The sequence below is a fragment of the Rhea americana genome, unplaced genomic scaffold (assembly GCF_003343005.1).
Source record: "Rhea americana isolate MKP2758 unplaced genomic scaffold, rheAme1 scaffold_354, whole genome shotgun sequence".
Classification (NCBI taxonomy): domain Eukaryota; kingdom Metazoa; phylum Chordata; class Aves; order Rheiformes; family Rheidae; genus Rhea; species Rhea americana.
The window spans coordinates 279,805-301,562 of NW_028186484.1; the positions used below are offsets into that span (position 1 = coordinate 279,805).

At 47.6% G+C, this 21,758-nt stretch overlaps 1 protein-coding gene across 1 annotated transcript in view; it reads right to left on the reverse strand.

Moving 5' to 3' along the window:
• Nucleotides 1-21,758, reverse strand: part of AGAP3 (ArfGAP with GTPase domain, ankyrin repeat and PH domain 3) — a gene marked incomplete at its 5' end in the record, with an annotated part of 120,432 nt that overhangs the window by 48,358 nt on the left and 50,316 nt on the right. Inside the window, 3 exons of the mRNA XM_085312027.1 lie at nucleotides 4,222-4,390; nucleotides 9,762-9,866; nucleotides 19,730-19,822. Of these exons, the coding sequence (XP_085168153.1) occupies nucleotides 4,222-4,390; nucleotides 9,762-9,866; nucleotides 19,730-19,822 (367 nt within the window). The remainder of the gene's footprint in view (nucleotides 1-4,221; nucleotides 4,391-9,761; nucleotides 9,867-19,729; nucleotides 19,823-21,758) is intronic.

Here is a 21,758-nt window from a genome sequence, read left to right on the forward strand (position 1 = left end):
TCTCAAACAAACTCCCTTTGGTTGATACTTCCCAGACTTGCTCCTGGTCTTCCAGGACGCAGCTGGGAGGTGTGTGGGCAAAACACACAAACAGCAAATGTGATGTTGAGACAAGATTCAGGAACACGCCTTCCCAATCCACTGCGGGTCCAAGTGTGGGGCTTTGCTTCTTCAGCTGGTTTGCTTTGTTAAACATAACTCTGCATAAAGCACTGTTTGCAAGTAATGCAAAAGGCAAGGAACAAGAGCTGGCTGAGGTAACACAAGCACACAGTAACCAGCACTTTAGGAATTTCCTGACTTTGAAAGGCTTAATTGCTCTGCCTTAATGTTGTGCCAGCGCTGGTTACTTGCATTTGGTTAGATCGAAATCTGTTAACAGATCCTATGCTCTCTGCACAACCTGCTTTTTCACCCCTGGCTAGTCTCCTTAACAGTAAAATTTCAAACAAATAAAAAATTAGGAGTACATTACAGTTGGAAAGTGAAGAAATAAAAAGGTTAGAAAAGTGGAGGCCATTCTGCCAGGATCTCTTGACAGCCCCAGGAGCAGATTAAGTGTTTCAGAGCTTTCAGCAACCAACTTCCAAAACTTTGATCAATGCCAATATATTTTCAAGGGACAGCAAAAACCACATTTCTAACTCAGGACAGAATTCCTGCTTCTAGCCCGTCTTTCCACCAAATCTCTGAAGATCTACAGCTCTTGGAGACAAATTTCTAATACTGGCAAACCAAATAGCACTTCACATTCATTTATATGTTCCACAGAAAATATGCCTTAGATAGAAACAAATCAGAAATTTTTAGTATAAATGGCTGCAAAGTCTATCAAAATTCTGTGTATTTTAAAACAAGGTTTACAATGGGAAACGTATGAAACCTGAACTGGAAACAATTCTGGTAACAGTGAAGTTGCCTTCTTCAATGGTTTAAAAATCAGCATACAATCATCCACAGAGCTCAGGGTCCCACAGTTTTCCCAAACACAAGCCCCTTCCCCATTCTTACTCTATTTATGCCCAACCTGCACATAAGTGTTTGTCCCACAATCATTTCTGTCAGTTTGCCCTTCCTTGATGTGACGGGCAAAGCTATTGCCACTTACACCAAACCAGCTCAGTAAAGCAGGCTGAATGCCAGAGCTTTTGCATCCCACTGGATTTGGAAAATGCCTGAATTTACTTCAGAAGTTATTTTGAATCATCACCAGCATTTTGTATGTGTATTTCACAGAGCCACTGGGAGGAATTAAATGTTTTATCTTCTTTTCTTCTCCTCCCCTTCACCTATTTCTTTTCTCACTCCTGGGTGAGGACTGTGTATCCAGTGGACACGAACAGATTTAGGAGCTTTAGCAGAGTTCAGGCCATGAGGAGATAATAGATCACCTGTGCTGAATCCCAAACATAGGTCATTTGGCTTACACCAGATAATCCTGGTGTAAGACGTTGATTAATTCAGGTCTTTAAAGAACACGTCTTCTGAGGACTCACCTGTGCACAGGCAGAGAACTGAAAATCCCGAGGTGTTCCTCTCTTCAAATGCCCAAAGCATGTATTAGATGACAGATGCCTAGTAATGGTCCCATCCCTAGCCCCAAAGGTAGAAAAACTGCAAGTCTCTGCCAATTTGAGGTAGGGTAGATTCTTTACTGACCCTAAATCCAGTAGTCTGCATTATTTGAAGATACAAGCAAGTGACTGTAAGCAGGATTCTTATTACGTCAGAGCACCCACCATAGCAACTGCATCACCAGCTGCAATCAGTCTTGGAGGCACAACAATAATTGAAAAAAAAAATCCTCAGAAAACGCTTTACCGATTTTGCATCAGGAAAAAATCCTTCCTGAACACTGCAGACAACCACTCAAAGCAAAGACAAATGAAATCTGCTGTCTTAACACTGAGTCCTGGTCTGATACACATATTCTTGGCACTATAGTAGTACTGTTCTGCTCCGGGACCCAGAAGAAAAGGCAGTGAAGAGGGAATCTCAAATTCACAGATTTCTACAGGACAAAAGACCATGTTTTGATCTTTTGTGTAGTCTACCCATCCAGTCCGATCCCCTGCATGCATGCACAGATGCAACAACATGCACATGGGCTGGATTACAGCATATCTTGTAGGAAGATAACTAATCTCATTTTAAAGGCTTCAAGCAGTGATAAGTCCATCGGCTTTCCAGATAAACTATTCCAACATTTAATTACCTTCCCTGGTAGGAAGCTACATCTCATTTCAAGTTTAAATTGTTCCAACTTCAGTTTCCATGCACTAGATCTCCTCACACTTTGTCCACTAGACTGAAAGGCCTCAGCACAGATCTCTTTTCTAGGTACTGGTTTTACAAACAGCAGAAATCAGTGATCAAGTCACATCTCATTCTCTCCTTGTGAACCAAACAGGATAGAGATGGCTGTTGAAAGCACGATGCAGCATTATGTGGACATCTGGTTTGACATTACCATAAGCTTTTCTGCAGCCTCTCTTTGAATTCTTCCCACAGCTCTAATAACCTTCTTTAAGTACAAGCATCAACCAAAGCATCCTAGAAATATATACCTGAGAAATGCTGTGTACAGAGGCAAGAATTATTACCCAGCTCAGACCTGACCTATCCTTTTCATATAGCCACCTCTCAGCATTGAGAGCTCATGAAGTTATGTACAGTAACTCTTAAATCCTGTCCCCATAACAGCTTTCAAAGTTCGTCTCTTATCCTGCAGGTATTCCTTGATTATCAGTTCACAGAATTACTGCCTTGCATTCGAGCATATTAAAATCACAGAATCACAGAATCCGTAAGGTTGGAAGGGACCTCTGGAGATCATCTATACCAACCTCCCCACTCAAGCAGAGTCACCTAGAGCATGTTAGACAGGGTTGGCTAAAACGTATGCATGCTGAATGTGTACGGTGGTGGTGAAGAAATGAGAGTGTGCAGGGGATATCAGCTGCAGAAAACAGGTACAGCACTTTTGAGATGCACTGCCTTGATCAAAAAATACAGTAATTTCAATCATTTGCTAGCAGTTTATCTGTTCTGCAGACTAATTCTGACTCTACAGAAAGAGCAAGTCGGGTTCAGAAGGGTTTATTACTTCACACTCAGCTCCAAGTGAACACAGCAAAGTCAGCATGAAGCCGTTCCCACCAGCCTCCATGCTGCTGAGGACCTCAGCCAGTTCCCCACATTCATTCCAGCTGCACTTGAGCTAATGAGACTTCAGCTCCAGAAACCTGGGAAGCACAGTGCAGACAACCAGATGACTGCAGGATGCAACCTGAGTGCACAGCAGGACTGGACAGAAAATAGATATGCTTGTCACCCAAGTTCACCCCAGGTGGCACATTGTGCAGTACCAGATTATCAAGAATTTCCATTATCAGGGGCATGCAAGAACTCTCTTGTTACCCTGAAGAGCGGAGAGGTGACTACATCCCACTATATTAGACTGCTGCCAGCAGTTGACTGGGAAGAAGAATGCATGTGGAAATTGTCCATCCTTGCTACGGGTAGCAGTCCCAGGACAAATTGAAGAAAGTAACTTGTGGCCATTGGTAACTCGGGCAGGAAAGCTCTTGGTAACTTGCGCAGATAAAGTCTAAGTCCAGTAATTCCCCTGGGCAGGGAGATACTTTCTGTGGTAGAAGGAGCAGCAAGCAGTGTGGCATGAACCTCCTGGGAAACCAGTGAGCCTCCCAACCTGATTTCTCCTCTCTTGGTGACAAGAGTGCTTTCTGAATGTGCACACAGAAAAAATAATAATTATGAAACTAGCTCCTCTCAAAACTGTCACTTCAGGAAAAAGGAAAGGAAAAAACAGGCCATAAATACGGACAGGGATGGACCAGAACTTTCCAGGGACTGAGAAACATCCATGGCCTGAGATTTCCCTTGCTTTAGGGAGCAATAATTTCATCTACRACCAGAGCCTAACCAAACTTGACGGTTTCCTCTCAGGGAGTTCATGCCAGTAGTTACAGTCCTTCTACCTTTTCCTCTGTGCTGGAAACTGGCCAGCATAATCCCAACAGGCAGCTCACCTGAAGACTTGCACAGAAACAGCAACATCCGCTCAAGGCACTCATAGAGAGTCATTAAAAAAACGGAACTTCAGAACAGCTTTTACTTCTGTTTCAGCTAAGGAAGGCACCGCTAATGCCCAGGAGGGAGGGAAGACAGCCATTTCTGTGACCCCAGACCCCTTCTTACCTGTGCTTCCCGTGAGCTGAGTGCTGCTCCTCTCCTTTGCCAGTCCATTGGCTTTGGGGCTGGCACTGGGTGCTGCTGCCGTTGTTGCCCTGGGTAGCCGTTTGCCTGGCACTTTCACCGTTGTTCTCAGCAGATCAATTTCCTTCCCGTGGACGTTCTGCATGTAATCCTACAGCAGAGAGGCAGAGCGATTCAAGCTCAGCCCATCTCTGGCCCATTTCATTCAATTCCCCTCTCATTCCCTTATTCAAAACCATTGGATCCATTCATCAAAATAGCAACTGGTTAACAGAGAGGAGCAAGGTGGTCAGCCAGCAACTTGGAGGTAGTCTGGGAGCTCACATGCTTGTTTCTGCACTGTTCTGAGGTACCAAGCCAGGTGGGCTAGAAGTAAATGACTCTATGACTCTTTCCAGTGCCTGCAGCCAGTCATCTTCTGCCCACACAGATGCAATTGCTTGACTCCAATTTGCCTTTTTGTGACACTAGTTGATGAGTTATAACTGGCTCCAGAGAAGTGCCTGGTCTCACTTCCACTGCTCAGACCTAGTTGGTTAATAATAATAATAATAATAATAATAATAATAATAGTGTCAGGATGTTGCCATAGGCACTCAGATGTTAGGACAAGCCCATTTGTGAAAATCTGGCTAGGAGATCAAAGGTTAGATGGAGCAAAAAAGCATGCAGATGGCATGCTGTTCTTCTTTCATGTCATCTGCTGTCTTTGTCATCATAGCACTTAGCTATAATGGCTTATATTATCTTGTAAGTAATATAATAGCTGGAAATTCCCTCTCAGTTCACAGTTAGCATAACTCAACCCCAAACAATTCAGGATAATTCCCTTGTATATTCACCTGTACAGCGTTAAACTCTTCCAAACTCTGTTTCTACTTTCCTTCTGGCAAGTTATTGTAGCAACCAGAAAACTCCATGCCCAGACTGTTAATATATTCTGCCCTGCTTCCAAATCTTGTCTCATCTTTCAGTCTAAATGAGGCCACACACCTTTAGTCCCTGTTTCATTTCTTCCACCCTTCCTCCTGCTCCACAGGGCACTGAAGCTCTCCCCTAGCCCTCTCCAATGTGGCAACATCTTTCTTGGACTTGTATTACCCAGAGGGGAAAGACCAGAGTGGTGTGATTTCCCCCTAGAGATGCACAGAGGGAAACTGCCCTCCCCTGCTCGGGGGCACAAACCCCAAGGGCATGGGGACAGAAAGCTGAGTCCTGGAGAGTTTGGAAGGAATTCCCCTGCCATGTGACAGGGGCATATCCTTTCCTGGCCCTGGGACTGGGGCCTCCCCATGAGTTCCTGCTCTGCGGACCTGCACTGTAATTGGGGGATGAGTGACGGCAACTGTCCAGGGTGAGACTGCAGCTGCAGCTCTCCATTCAGCAGGGAGGCTTTGGTTTGCTCCAGTTCACAAGGAAGTCACAAAAGAGATTAACTCAGAGTTGGTCCCTGTGTAAATCACCTGCTTCCAGACTCAAGAGGATGAAGATATGAACAAGATCAGTTTAAGAGCAGCTGTTCTCCCAATCCTTGCCTCCTAGAAGCAGGCAAAAGAGGACTGCATACGCAATGCTCTGTGGTCTCAGGTTGCTATGTGCAAGGGCTACAATCTCTCAGCTGCATCTCAAATGCCCTGTTTTGAACTCTTGTCTTTCCACAGATCCCTATACAGGCATCAAGGTCTCACAGCTAACATGGAAGGTGGGTGCAGCATGACACAACACACCCTTCTGCACTTCTAGGTGACTTGACCTTAAATGCAGTCAAGACATGCACACACCCTGGGTGTCCCAAGCAATTCCTAAATAACTGGCTCAACCGAACATTGCTCTGAGCTGTTCCTGGTTGTGTCACTGGAGCCTGGTGACACTCCTGGGCAGGGAATCTCAGAGGGGTTGGGGGATTTTCCCTAACTCAGCACAATTGCTGTGCTAGCCGGCTGCCTGCCGGAGAGAGCGGTCACCAGCACACTGCTTTTATTACATGCTATAAAACAGCAATTTCTTCCCAAGCCTCCTCGCTAATTACCCAGCCAGTTCTCTCATTTCATTTTATTACTGGAATTAACAACGAGTTCAAAGCGTGGAAAGCTATTAAGATGTGTGATTAAGCCACATTCAATTAGTTTCTACAAACAATTTAATTGATGTTGCAGATAGAATTAACAGAAGGTGATTGTGTGAATGGCTCCACTGGCTGCAAAATGGGAGATGCTTTCTCTCCAGCTCTGTGCAGCACAGCACAGCCTGGCCAGTGAAGCTGGGCTGAACCACATACGCTTTCCTCACGAGCAGAAGCGTTTACTCTCCAAGGCTTTGGGAAAGTGATATGAAATCACACCAATCTTTTCATAAAACTTGTTCTTTTCTTCTTACTAAACACATTCACCTAAAGATAAGAAAAAATACAGAGGCAACAAGGAAAGTTGTGCTGAATCCAGGGACTAGGCACCCCAAACACTCCTGCCTTCAGCCAGAGCTGCTACTCACAACTCCCGTGTCAGCTGTCTTGCTTACAAAGTCTCTAAAACTGTTGACTATTCCAGAGAAGTGGCAGAGGTGGTATCTGAAGCTGTGAATACACAGCTACTTAAGACCCAAGCGGAGGTCCAAGCTGTTAGTCAAGTCAGATACACTTTCTTGAAGGAATTATGGAACATTTAATTACAAGACTGGATCCAGCTCATATGACCACTTTTCTACTCAACTTTTCACTGCAAACCTACAGCCCTAATCCCAGCGAGGAAACTTCAAAGTGAGGATGGAGGTGTCACAATATAGATCCTAAAACTGGTAGAGTGCTAAACACTCAAAAGCAGATGACTGTATCAGTCAGGAAGCTTTTGGGTGATAATAGCAGAACTATGACTCAGACAGAGCCATGAAGTAATTCTTACTCATGGGGGCATAGAAACATTTGGGAATGATATGCCTACCGGAGGAAAGAGGAGAATGTCAGGGCTGCTAGTCCATGGGGTATCTACATCCATCCCAGGAGAGACTGGGACAGAATGAAAAGGAGATGCAAGAGAAGAGCTGTCTAGACAGGAATTGCCCTGAATCATGCCAAGGAAAAGCCACTGGGAATGCAATAGCAGCACAAAAAGGCCTTCACCCTGGGGCTCAAACAGTTCTGACATGGGATGTCTCCACTGCATCCCTGTATCTGCCATCCCCTAGACACATGGCAGCACAGATTCATGCTGAACAAGGTAGGCATGAAACTGGGACTAAACATCTCAGTGAAGTGCAGGACGCTGAGTGTCTCCTAGACAGGAGATCCTGTATACTTGTTCTTGGCAGCAGCTTAACTTACTACAGGCCTGCAGGACTGACAGTTGTTGGAATGGAAGTGGCAAAGAAACGTGTCCTTCCTCAAGAACACAGGTTTGAGAAGTGACCCAGGTTGTTCAAACCTAACATGCTCTGCTTTGTGGAGTCCTGTGAAACAACATGGAAACTTGGCTGATGCCACAGGAGACAAACCAGGTGACAAAAGCACTGCAGCATCTCCTGATTCACTCCAGAAGATGGCACATCAACGGGGAGGATATAACGAGACATTCTCTTCTGGACTCTTTCTTCCTCCAAGCTGCTTTTCTACATCTATCCCATCCAAGTAGGTGGTAAACCAGATACCGAGAGGGAAGGCAAGGCAAGGCAGAGGGGCCTCTGGTAATCTGAACTGCACACTGTTCATCAATGTCCGAGTTTGTCCATGTCACAGAAAAAAAATAACATGATGGTAGGTGTCACTGCTCTTTGTTCTATTCCTCAGGATGGCAATGTGAGGGAGAGAGCGTGCAGGATTACCCATCCTTGCAGGAGCCAGAGCTGGGCAGGCAGCAGCTCTATGTTCTGTAGTCCCCCAGAAATTACTCATTGACGCAGGTAAACATTTAGGATAATATATACCTTGGATATAGGGTTCAAAGCTTTCAGTGTAATCTGGGGAGGAGAGGCCCATCTTGGTCCTTTCTTAGCAATGGACTGTGGATCACCAGGAGCACCAGGTGGAAGTAAACCACATTTTTGCTTGTGGAAATATAGTAAAGAAATGAAGCATTGAAGGGAAATGTAGTGACATCAATCTCAATGACCTCCAAGGAAGAAATGTATAAAGAGGAGAGAAATCCAGCACATAAAAGCATCAGTTGTGAACAGTTCAACAACACCTCAGAAATTATTCTGCCTGTAAGCTGACTGCAATAAGGGCCCATGATGTCTCCAAAGAAAAGGTGATACACAAACACACACATGCATATGTGCGCACACGCACACACAGAGCAGGCAACAACCATTTCCTCTCAATTTGACTCTAGAAAGTCCAAAAAATGGGATTACAAAGCTAGGAAAATGTAGAACCAGACAACACATTACATGTAAAGGGACCAAAGATTAAAAGGAAAAACATGTTTTTAAAGGTCCTATGAATTACAGAAAGGAAATGTAATGACTGGCTTTCAAGAACAGAAAAGTTAAAAGGCTCAGGGGTTCAGGACCTGGAGGACTGAGTATAACAAGCCAGTGAGCTGGGGCCACAGGTTAGAAGTGAGGATAAAGGCTGTGAGGCTCAGGGCACTAAAATACCCATGTGTCTGAGGTGGTCAGAGGCAAACCAAGTGCCTTGGAACGCTGAAGAAGCACAGGAGCTGGAGCACGGTGCTCTTTGCTCTTTCATCCCAGAGAGCTTTCCAGGATCCTGCTAAACTGCTCTGCTAACAGCCTATCCTTCTCATCCTCTCCTATGCTCTCCTGTGAAAGCAATGTCCTCTGCTCAGAAGGCACTGTGGTCTGTAGTGCCACAGGTGTGTCTGTCCGTGGCTCACTGTCTCGGCAGCAAACTGTGCTCAAGAGGGAATGGGGAAGAAGTCATTAGCCCCACAGTGGGGAGGCGACAGAGATGAATGGGGAGGCAGCTGTGTGCCTGAGCCAAGCAATGAAGAGGATCAGAGATGCACCGAATGACAGCTCAGCTCGGCAGGCTCTGCACAGGCACCTCGTCTCCATTACCCAATACCTAGCAGCCAGGAAAATTATTCCACACCCAAATGGCACCATCAGACATGGCTGCAAGGAGTTCTCTGCCTGCTTCTCATCCCAGAGGCAGGGAGGCAGCAACCCCCTGCTTTAATGGACTGAGCAAGGGAAACAGAGAAAAGAAAGATGCATTTACTTAGCATAATTCTATGCAGAGCATGTTCCTATCAACTTTTCCCACCCAGTTCGACACTGCATAGAGACAGCTTTCATGAGAAGGAAGAGGTTCTCTCCAGACTCTGGTAAATAACAATACCAAATTTGCTTAATAAGCCTGTCCTGTAGAGGACAGTGCTGAATCTCCTGCTTTGGGTTCTGCTGCAAGGAGAGACTCCGGCTTCCACCTGCTGTCAAACACTTTCCAAGTAATCCTCTGCAACTGTGGCATCTGCAGAAGGACCTGCAGCATCAGTCACAGCACGAAGGAGGCACTCTGCTCTGCCCCACCCTGCTCCTCACCCCAGCTCCAGCGCAGCACTTACATGCAGGCTGGGATGGTAGGTAAGGACTCCGTTGTCACAGAGCGTCACGTACTTCTTCTTCCACTCTTTGTTGAGAGACTTGCCACTGCGTTTGAGGAGAATGCCCTAAAAGAGAAGCGTAAATAGTCTCAGACCTTGGTTGGTCCAGGCACCAACCATCTCAGCTCATGAACTGCCCCTCATATGAGACTCGTTTTGGAAGAGATATGAAAAATTGGACTCAAGAAAATATCTTCTAGACTGACTTCCCCACAGCATCTTCCCTGGGACCAGTAGGAAAAGGCTGCACCCCCCTACCCACCATCCTCAGCACGCCTCCCTAAAAAGCCTCATTCTCAGAGCTGAGGGTCTCCACATCCCAGTTCTGATCCCTAGACCCGCTGAGGGATCTATCACGCACTATGCTGTTCCAAAACACTCCCTCAGTGCAGCTCTTCTTGTGCTATAGGACAGTCCCAACACAAGGCAGAAACCATTCTCATCACCWGCTTTGTTACCACAGTGCTCCCAGACCATCTTCGACCACCACAAGCACAGGCAGAGGGATGGACAAGGCAAGGGCAATTTGGGACTTGCTGGGGTCAACAGAGTAACACCCCAAGATATGAGACTCGGGAGGGACAAATACTCTGTTGCCTGCTTGCGATTCTCGCTTAGGGATGTCAAATGGATGGAGCCAGGGCCACATTTCAGGAGCAGGTCCTGGGCAGCTGGTTCACCTCCTTTCATCATCAGGATTTTACACAAGACCTATCCTGTGATTTCCAGGTAGAGTACAGCTCCGAGTACACCTCGGACCTGAAAATAATCATGCTTCCATGCCCCAAAGCTTCCATTTTCCCACAGTCCTATCCCAGAACTTACAGTGATCTAAACCAACAGTCATAGTGAAAGCATTTGATTTGGGAATTCAGACTTCCTGCTTTCCCCATGCACAACACATGAACACAACATTCACATTCACAAGGTTTGTCTTACACATTTACAAAGCTTGTCTTAGACAAACTTCTTAGCAGTTATCCACTGCTATCTCCACCCACAAACTTCTTATATCTGCCTTATTTCCCAGCACTCAGCTCATTCTTTCCCTGTCATCTTGTCATGTCTCTGAACTACTCAGGAACTCAACGTTCTGTCCCCTACTTCCCCAAATGGTTGGTTAGGCTCTTTAATCTCTAGCAGTGACTTTTGATTGGCTCCGTGATGCACTGGATGCATAAAACCATTTGAGGACTGTTACCTTTGCTTTATCATCATCTACGAAGAGAAAAAACTTTGCATCCCAAAGAATAGCTCTGGACTTCCTAAGCCTCTCCCCATCTCAATTCTGACTCCCCAGGAAAACTGCTTCTAGCAGCAATCCATGACATACCAGGTGCAGGAGTAAGAGTGGAGGTGAAGAGGCTGGAAAACGAGGAAAGGGCAACAAGCTAGATGCAAGTGCTCTGGAGCAGGGACTGGGGAGAGAACATCAAGTATTCTGTCGTCAGGGAGAAAAGGACAGAACAGGCAGACAAAAGTATGAAAGAAAAGAAGAGTCTGGGAAAAAGCTGGATCTATCAACTATTGGGCCCAGGCCCTCCAAAAGCACAGCCTGAATAGACATCAAGACTGTTCCTAACGTGGCAAAAATCTGGGCCCAAGGCCAGCACCTCCTCAAAAACCTGGACAGAGTATCTCTGTCCTGCCAGCTTCAGCATATTTGGGGGCCCCTTCGTACTGCTTAGAGACTGAGGCTGTTGCATTGCACGACAGAAAAACATAACAGAAAAGATGTAGGCTTTGGCACATGCTTGGGTAACAACGCTGCACAGACATGACCATGAAATCGACAATAAATGATGCAGAGGAGGCAGAAGTGCTCCATGACCATTTCTGTTCAGTACTTGGGAAGCGATCAGTGTGAAAAAGAAATGCCTCCTATTCTTACATGGGAGAGAAAGTTAAAACACAAAGGTAAAAGCAATTTGATGGTGAAATCTGATAATTTGCTTTCAAGAGTTCTAAAAAAATTAGCTGAAGAGCTCATTTTGCAGTAGTTAAAAGGTACTGATTTTAATGTGCCTTAAAACACAGAAGCAGTCCGAAAGCTCATGACTTGCCAAGATCTGCAAAGGAAAAAGCAATGACCCTTGTAATTACGGCCAGTTAGTTTGATGCTTATACTGGGCAAAACTGGAAAAGCCAACACAACAAGTAATAAGCAAAGAATGAAAAGACAGCAGTATAACTAATGACAATTGACATAGAAGTAGGTCATCAGAGAAGTCTAATGTTACTTTTTGTAAGATCACAATATCTAATGACAAAGGTAATTGTTGACGTAGCATTTTTAGACTTCTGTAAGGATTTTAACTGATTAACACACACCATTAAAATAATACTGTATAAAATCCTTATCACCATTAATATATGGAGTAAAAACCAGTCAGGTAAAAGGTCACAAAATGTAACCATAAATGACAACAAAGTTTAATCATAAATGGCAAATCCATGTCCCAGAGAAGTATTTGTATATAGGTCCAATCAATCTGTGTTTGATCCATGCTATTTAATCAACGTCTTACCTGACGAGCTGAAAGAAAACACACAGTGAGAAAACTTGAAGAAAACATAGAAACTGCAGGGAGTAAATCATCGTGGTGACTGGCTGTTAACATAAACTGCTTCAGATCACTTAGCAAACTTGGCTCTTGTGAACAGTATGGATTTTAGCACAATTCATACAAGGTCCTGCATCCAGAAACACAGACTGCCAGATCATCTCGCTGCGTTGGCTCTCTTGGCCGCAAAGTACCATCGCCAAACAGACTTTGAGCTCACAGTGTTAACACTGCCATTAAGAAGCTAAGTGTACCTAGAAATGTAGAAGCACAGGACTATCAGGTTGGACAAGGCAGATGATACTACCTCCAGGTGTGATATTATCATAGAGAAACGGGGCTGGGAGAGCATTCAGAGGCCATGCAGTGGCACCGGTGTGCTTACATCACTCCAACCTTTTTGCATAAACTGCCAGGGACCGAGGTTCCATTCCCCCCCCAAGAGATCTGTTCCTAATGTTTTCCTACACCTCCCTCGATGAAATGGCAGCACACAGCTTGTCCAATCACAGTGAACAGTCCCATCTCCTTTGCAGCAGTGTTTAATATATCTGAAGACTGCTATTATGTCTCCCTGCAGTCTTCCCTCCCCTGGACTTGCCTTTGTAGAACAGCATTAAGCTGGTCTCCTCTGGATGGTTTCCAGTCTTTCCAGAGCTGAAGTGCAGTGTTCAAGACCAGACCTAGAAGCCCACTTGAGACCTTATCATGCCTAGAGGCAAGATTGCTTCATGTGTCTGGTAAGCAATACTCTCATGCACAATGTGCAATACTTGCATTTTTAAACAGCATAATATGGCTGACTATTCTGTTTCTGATCTACTACAGACAAAATCCTTTCCTTTAGCACCAGGCCATATATTTCCCTTATGGGTCTATGAAAATGATTACTCCTTCTCACATACAAAGCCTTTGATTTGTCCTTTTAGAATCACATCCGGTGTTCTCCTGTTTATCGAGAGCATTTTGAATTTCAGACCTGTCTATGAACTTGTTTGTAGCCTTTCCAACTTGGTGTCTTTTACACACTTACTAAACATGTAATCTATTCTATCACCCCAGTCAGGAAGATGAATGAAGATACACTGGATGACATCAGACCAAAGACAGACTGTGGGGCCCCATTCATCTCGCCATTTGCAGTCATCCACTGAACAATCTGAGCATGGCTTTCCAGCCAGTTGTATATCAGTTAACCACGGCTACTCTACAGAACAACTCCAGATTAATATTTCCTAGCAGTGTCCAACATAAGCCTGTTAAGTGGACCATCCATAGGCCTTCTCTACCACACTATCCTCACTTGACCCCATGTCCTCTGACTCTCTAGCTACCCCATTATCTCAAGCTTCTCCATTATGCCTCATACCTATGTTTTTGGTTGGTTTCTTGGCAAGGAAAAAGGCTGCAGCTAATCCAGAAGTACATTGTGCTGTGGTGAGCTATGCTCCAAAATGGTGAGTGGTCTGTCAGACATGCAGGGGGCACGTGCATGCTGCATGGCAGCCAGCTGCAGGGGCCCACAGCACAAACCACAAGTCTATTGTTTCTTCGTATGAACAATTTATAAGACTATTTATAGATACTAAGCCCAATCTGGGTGTCACACTGAAAAATGAAAGATACTCAAGATCTGGAAACATGTTTTTTACAGTAAGGCCTGAAGAGAATCTTTAAATTAGAGATATAAGCCATAGGAAACAAACAAACAAAAAAAAAGCAGGGCACAAACAAACACTCAAAATGTTTGCAGTTAATTTAATATTACAACAACTAATCCAGATAAATGGTAGATTCTCTGTACTTGAGAACTGTACATTTATTTTTCAAACAAATCTACCATAGACTAGACTGAAGTTACAAGTTTGGCTCAAAGTCACTGGATGAAATTCTCTGCTTGTGTTATACAGGAAGGCTAACTGTGTGGTCAGAAAGATCTCTTCTGGCTTTAAAAGTGGTAAGTTCTAAAGACTGATCTGCCAATACATACCACAGCCCCAAAATTCTAGCTGCCTCTGTTCTCCTTAATATGTCTGCAATTCAATACAACTTGGTGCTGCAAGAATAGCTGTTCAATCCTGTCACACTGCTGCATCCCCTATCAAGCCCTCAAAATGTGTTAGCTGCAGAGAAGAGTTCAGCTGCAATTAGTTCAGCATACAGTTGTGGAACTTCAAAAACTGAAACACAAGCAAAACCAGACCTGGAAACAGAGTCAAGCAGCAGCTCATTTTTTAACCCAGAAGGCACAAGAGTCCAAAACTTTCCTGAGAAACTGGGAGCAACTACACGATCTGAGTAAATATGTAATAAAATTAGGGGGGGGTGGGGGGAGAAGAGAGTGCTTAAGGCCAAACATTTGCAAGAAACAGCTGGATCCAGGGACAGTTACACTTGTTCTTCACTGCTGTATTAGAGATTAAGAGGCTGGAGACAGAAGTTGAGAGGAATCCAGGTTTTAATGGTGTTGCTGTGATGACAGCATCAAGCTTACTTACTCTGTAGCCCAACTTCTCTTCCTTTTTGCTGGTGAAATGTGGAGATTTGGACCAGCAGCATCTAGAGAATTCTTTTTCCTGTCTTCTAAGCAATGAAGCAAAACCCCCACAACTCAAATTAAARTGAGAAAATGCAAGGAGAACAAAATTGGGTGAAATGCATGAAAATGGCTGATGAGGGGAGGTACAGTATCTCCACAAATGTGCTCTTCCTTACCGCAGAGCTCATCACCTCCATACATGTACTTGGCATGCTTATGTACACACACACACACACATACCCCAGCATACCTCTGTAGCTCCACCTGTGTGCCCAATGCCCTTGGCTTCTCGGGTCCGCACACTACTTGCGCACAGACGCACATGCATTTACTACACCTCAGGCATCCTCTATTTTTCATGGAAAGATTTACAAGAAATATCTTTTCCTTAAATTTCTTCCTGATTGTCATACATGAAGAAAAGAACATATCAGAGATGAGAGGCAAGAGAGCCCAATCTTCTTCCACTCCCCACTTTTCCTTTCTTTTCCTGCATTTTGTTGGCCACTGTGATTGCCTCTGTGTTGTGTTTGGATTGTGGTGGTGCACAGTAAAAGCAGCAGCAGCAATATGCAGCGTAATGAAGCAGGGAGCAGCGATGGCCCCCAAAGGACTCGTTTACTCCACAAATCTCCCTTCCACTCACTTTTTGCTAAGAATTTTAACACCAAACTTAATTGTAAAGTCGTGTATTGATTGGAAAATGCAAATGGCAATTTAAATGTAATCTAAGCTCCCAGCATGATCCCAGCTCCCAAGGAGGAGGAGTCACCCGCTTTGGGCCCTACTGGAGTGAATGGTCCAAACTGAGCTGGGCCAGGGACCTGAGGGCCTGTGGGCTACCTGTGCATTCAGTACAGCATTCCCAGAAAGAATTTGGTTTGTGTGTGCAATTAGGAGTTTATTCCTAGTAAAAAACAGCTGGGAAAGCTTAGCTTCCTGGTTCAATTAACCCAATTCTCAGAGATAAGTGTCCAGTTATGAAGAAGCTCACCCCACCGTGAAAGACCATCCAATCCTATGCATTACCAAAAGGATGTTACAGCAAAGGGATTCTGAGTCTAGGGCACAGAACTGCCCACTAGCAGGGGCACAGACCGTCTCTACAGCTTGCAGAGGGAGGAGGATGCTGTCTTCAGCATAAAGGATTCCCAGCACAGATTGGATGATAGCTGGACTCATCTGTCTCAATGGGCATTTCTATCTTTTTTAGATGTGAGTGGAAACAAAAGCAGGTTGCCCAGAGAAGTTGTCCTCAGTTGTCCTGGAGAAGGTGGAGATAAGCAAAAGCCATCCAGCCACATCTCTATAGCAACATACCTCCTTTTAGAGCCCTTCTCAGCTAAGTGAAGTCTCCACTCGGCCTTTCTCCTTTCTGCAACACCTGATCCAGCCTCTCACCTCAGGGTCAGCCTTTCCAGCCATAGACTCAGCTCTCTGCAGAAACTTAAAGCACTGAGTGCCAAACCAGGCCGTTAGTAGTCAGAAGCACCACAGCCCTCTTTCCGTAAGAGTCCAGGAAGAAACCGTGCGCTAGTCACAGTGATCACAGCCAGAGGTATTCATGGAAGGAGACTGCAGGACACATCACCAACTGACTTGGATTATCTTTAGGTAATTTAAGCATGCATCAGCCTTGTTCTGCCAAACATAGAGATCAAATTACTTTCAAGGTTATCTGGCAGTGGCTGGAGCACCCCAACATGCAGTATTTGGTGTCATCATCCCTGCAGTGCAGGGAACGCTCCCTGCACTGCTGGGGAATGGGAAGCAGTCTAAAAATGGCCAAGCACCCAGGCACACTGTTTGTCACTCAGCTCCTCTCAAAATGACCGGCTTTTCGGTTCCTTTATGGCAAGGTAAGACCATCACAATATTGAAAAATAAATCTAGCTAGAGGCTCTGCTTCTTTTCTGCCCTTCAAAGAGATGGCATGCAACCAGATCAGCACAATCTTCCAGAAAGGGTTGGTCCAAATGAGAGAGCAGAGACATCACCACCTGTACTGATTCTTTGTGGTATAGGACTGTAGTCTCAGAAAGCAATTGCTCCTTTTCATATTTGTGGTATCAAGTCATCCCTCCCTGTCCTGGAGGGGTGTCTTGGCAAAGGGCTGACAGCACAGCAGGAGTGGTTCTGGACCTACTGCACTACATGCTTACACTAAGCTCATACTCCATGACCTCACTGAGGATCTCGGCCTCTTTTTTCTGTTAGGAACAAAGCTCTGTGCCTTCCTAAGATGCTATAGAACAATTGCTTAATTCAAGCAGTGGGAGGGCAGCAATTTCAGAGTGCGCCTAGTATCTCAAGAGACAGGTCATAGCAGCGCTCTATGGTCTTAACATTGCCCCAGGGCCAGCAACGCCTGCATGGTGCAACACACAGAGCCCAGGAGGGAGAACCATTTGCATAAACAAGAGCCTACCTTTTCAACAAAACACCACTTCCCCCAGTATCACTACATGCTCCCCTAAAAACACAGCAAAGAGCTCCCCTGCAAAGTCACTCTCTGCAACTTTGGCTATTAGAGGTGCCAGTCCTGAGACTCGGCAGAGATCTGGATCTCAGAAGACAACACCATGCTCTGGGGTCTATTGGTGAGGCACTGCTGTACAAATGGTTCATTTCACTCAGCCCCTGAACCAGTCAGGTAACTGGCACCTAATTTTTCTTGTAATTCACAGAAATTAAGCATACACTTGTTTTTGCAGACCTTGGCCTTTTTATCTGTCTCTCTTTCTCAGTACTTCATCTGTTCAACACTGTAATAGCAGTGCTCTGCCTACATCAAGGAATGATTTAATAATTCCTGTAAAATACTGCCATGCCCAGCAGACATGATCAAAGTCAGGTCCAGTTAGCAACAAACAGAAACTTGGGAGCAGCTAAAAAATGCTCCCTGGTTCAAGGAAAATCTTGGAAAGGGGAACCCCAAAGGTCCAGAAACCGAAGACCATGGATATGCTCCAACAATCAGACCTCCTGGAGTCATCCAGTTTGTTTGTCAGCTGCATGATTTTAAGGCCTAGGTCAAGTATAGCTCAAAAATTCATCTGCTCTGTTTTCAGTCATCCCTTCTTTACTGCAGAACCTCTGCCCGTTGCTTCCCCTACCTGGCACCATGGGCTGACACAGATTAGAGCAAACAGGTCCTGCCACCACAAACCAACTCATACCTCATGCTGACTCACAGCCAATAATTCGCAATGCATCATGTGGAGGCAGAGCTTGGACTGTGCACCTCATAACCATCTAGCTCTACACTGGATGGTGTTGGAGCAGGCAGGCTCGTCATCTCCAGTACACAGTTCCCACAGGAGTGTGTGCAGAGGCAGCCAGCTTCGTGCAGAAACAAGGGGAAGAGCATAGACAGAGAGGCAGGCACCCCGGCAATACAAGCAGAGGAGGAAACCATTAAAGGAGGCTCGATCTCAGGTTCCAAGTAGGAGGTAAAAAAGGACCCAGGTTCCCAACGGAGGAGAGGCATAGCCTGGCATGAATGGATATGCCCCTTTCTGCTGCGGCCATGTGAGTCTTTGGCACGCCGGAACCAGAACCTCATGTACGACTCCCTGAAACCCTGTCATAATCATTTGCTTCTCCCAGTGCTGCTCCCCTCCTGGCCAGAGCCCTCCTTCAGCACTGCTCCTCACAGCACTGCCTCCCACTGCCCCAAGCACCATCCTAGTGCTGGACAACAGCCCTGCATGAACCTTTCACAGTATTGCTACATGGTCCTGGGGATCTCTTTCCCCAGTGAAAACTCAGCACCAAATGGTACCAGGAGAGGTGGCACCCGCACAGGACACAGGTTATTCCCCTCCCACCTCACTGTCCAGCACTCCTGGGACGCAGAGACAAAATGGGCCCCACACGTGCAGCAACTCAGCTCTGGTAGTTCGTAGCCGGACAGGGAACAGAGAGGCCAGGTGGGGCCATAGGAAGAAAAAGGGAATCAGAACGGGCTCAGGGTGCAAGGCAGAGGCGCAGCACAGACAGGTGCTGCAAAGCTGTGCAGACTAGTCTCACCAGTACTGCAGTATCACAAAACCCTAGTGGAAACACCATCTAATGAGTCCACACCGCTGGGTGTGCTTAGATGCTGCTAGGGTGCCCGGACATTCCCCACTGCTGCTCCTTAGCCGACAGATATGCGGCGGGCAGTGCCGCAGGGCTGGATTCCAACTGGTTGGAGCTTCCCGGAAACCCAGGAAGCAGGAGCAAAACGCACTTATGCCTGAGCAAGTCGATGCCCAGATGCCTCCCTCCGATTCATGACGGCTCAGGGCACAGTCCCACGCTCACTGCTTTTTCGCCCATTGCCCGCGACCAGGAGAGCCTGTTCAGGCAGGGCCAGCGGGAGCAGGAGCAGCGGAGGAGCATCGCGGAGGAGCATCGCGGAGGAGCATCGCGGCGGGCGGCCGGCGGCCGGAGCGGGGCTCGGGAGCCCTCTGCTGGAACGCGCTCTGCAGCCGGCGCGCCAGCGCCCAGCTCAGGCCGCAGCGCGCCAGCCAGCACGCACGGCGTGGGGGTCTGCACGCGCACGGGTGCCCTTGCACGTGCACCCCCTGAGCACGGAGCTGATGGCAGCAACATTGCATGGGAACACACGATGGGCCCGAGACGGATGTTCTGGGGAAGCATGCAGGAGGCACCGGCCGCGCAGCGCCAGCCTGCCCCGTCACGAGGGCGCCCCGCAGCTCCGCCCGGCTCATGCTCTCCCATGCCTTTTGCCCTGTGAAGACACCCGATCCACACCACAAAGCCTAGCCGCACTTCCCCAAGCTTGCTCTCGCACGGGGCGGGAGGGAGAAGGATCGAACCTGCTTCATGGGAATGGCCCGCCCGCTGCCGATACTGTCAGCTTTACACTCCGGCACCTTCTTCTCTCGCTCCGGGTCTGCGCCCTTTCGAGACTGGAAGAGAAGAGACACAGGTGCATTAGCCACAGGGATGCAGGAGAAGCAAGTGTAGAGCCCCCGTCACCCCCAGCGAGCCACCAGACTGGACCAGACCACTCTCCCCCAGGCTAGGTCTCCCAGTGCATGGAGAAGCCAGCGTCTCGCCCTTCCCCGCTAGGGACACTCCCGTGCTAGCCACCCCAGATCTGTCTGCTGGTCAGCTTTCCTCTGCCCCCCCAGCAGCTTCCACCAGCGCTATCTTTCTAGCAGCATGGGGCTACCTTTGGCTCCCCCCTCCCACGGGGGCACACAGGACATGGCGACAGACAGAGATGGCATGGGATGCACGTGGAGCGTGGATGGAAGCAGGAGAGGCTAAGGCAGTGAAAGGAACTCACACCTCTACTAATCCAACAGATTTATTCTGTTAACACACTTGCACCATACAAAGTAGCACAGGTCACTGGGCAGAGATACCAGCCCCTTACAAAAGAGCATGGACAATAAATATCTATCATATGTCTAGAGAGCTGAGAGCAAAACCTGCCAGCCCCCGAAGGCGGCTGCGGTGAGAGCAAACTCCAATAAATACAATATGAAATATACAGTCTGTTGAGCAGAACTCATTCAAAGTGCTTAAGACAGAGGAAAATATCAAGTCATACACGGCATGGAGCACAATCAATACATTCAGAATCACAACAATGGCAGAAGGGCAGCGGCAGCGTCTCTCTGGAGCGTCCTACACACCCCTCGGTCCGGGAGCGCCCCGTGTGCTTTGGATTAGGAAGGGACATTAGCCCCACATGCCTGGGACACCAATCCACTTGCTCTTGGGCCCAGAATAAAACAAAGAGATTGAAAGAGAGGAAAACTAAAGAGACACAGATGGCTGCTCTGCTGCGAGGAGGAAGAGGAGGAGGAGCAGGAGTCCATGCAGGCTGCAGGAGATGCAGTAGGGAGGAAAGAGCTGAGTGCTAGCGGCAGGCGCTAACAGCAGCTCCCGCAGGCAGCAGCAAAGCGTCTTTTGGCCCATCCAGCTCCACTCGCTGCTGTCGCCCTGGTCCCGGCGGGTCTGCAGGTCTTCCCACGCCATGAGGGTCGTCCGCCTGGCATCCCCGAACACGGAAAGTGCCTAGACAGCATCCAGCAGGCCCAGAATGTCCCAGCTTAAAGTGCAGGCGCAGGCCGTCTCAGCGCTTCCTAGACTTTACATTGGGGGGATTTAAAAGGCTCCTGCGTGTCTCCGAGAGGGGGACCCATGCTGGCTGGAGGGCGGGCGAGCCTCTAATCTTAGATCAATCCCAGTGCCCATCCCTTATCCGGCCCTGGAGAGGCAATGAAAAGTGAGAGAATTTGTACAGAGGTGCCGTGTGTAACCACCTGGATCTTCTAATTTGGAAGGAGTTGGAAAGGCCTTTTTGTTGATGAAAAGTTGGAAACAGTGGCACATATCTGCAAATATCGAGAGAATAAAGAGTTTGGCAAGTTATACTCAGAACACGGACACGAGTCTGTCAGTGGCGGGGCGTCAGAGGAGACGGGCGGACAGGCAGGCTGCGGAGGAGCGGAGGCAGCGGCAGCCCGAGCCGGGCCGGCCCGGCCGGCGGGACCGCGGCGCCGCCACGGACAGGAGTCTGTCTCCACCTGGCGGCCTCGGCACAGAGGCCCGCCGCCTGCGCTGGAGGCGTGCGGGTGTGCGGGCAGGGAGCTGGGGGCGAGAAGAGCAGGAGAGGAGGAGGAGCAGGAGGAGCAGGAGGAGCAGGAGGAGGCAGCAGCTTGGAAACGAAGCTCCAGGGAAGGCGCCAGGCGCCGGGCATGGGACCGGGCGCGTGGCCGCCCCCCGGGCATGGGACCGGGCGCGTGGCCGCCCCCCGAGCACGGCACAGCGCTGCCAGCGCCGAGACGGGACCGGGCGCGTGGCCACGCGGGCCGCGGCCGCCCCCCGAGC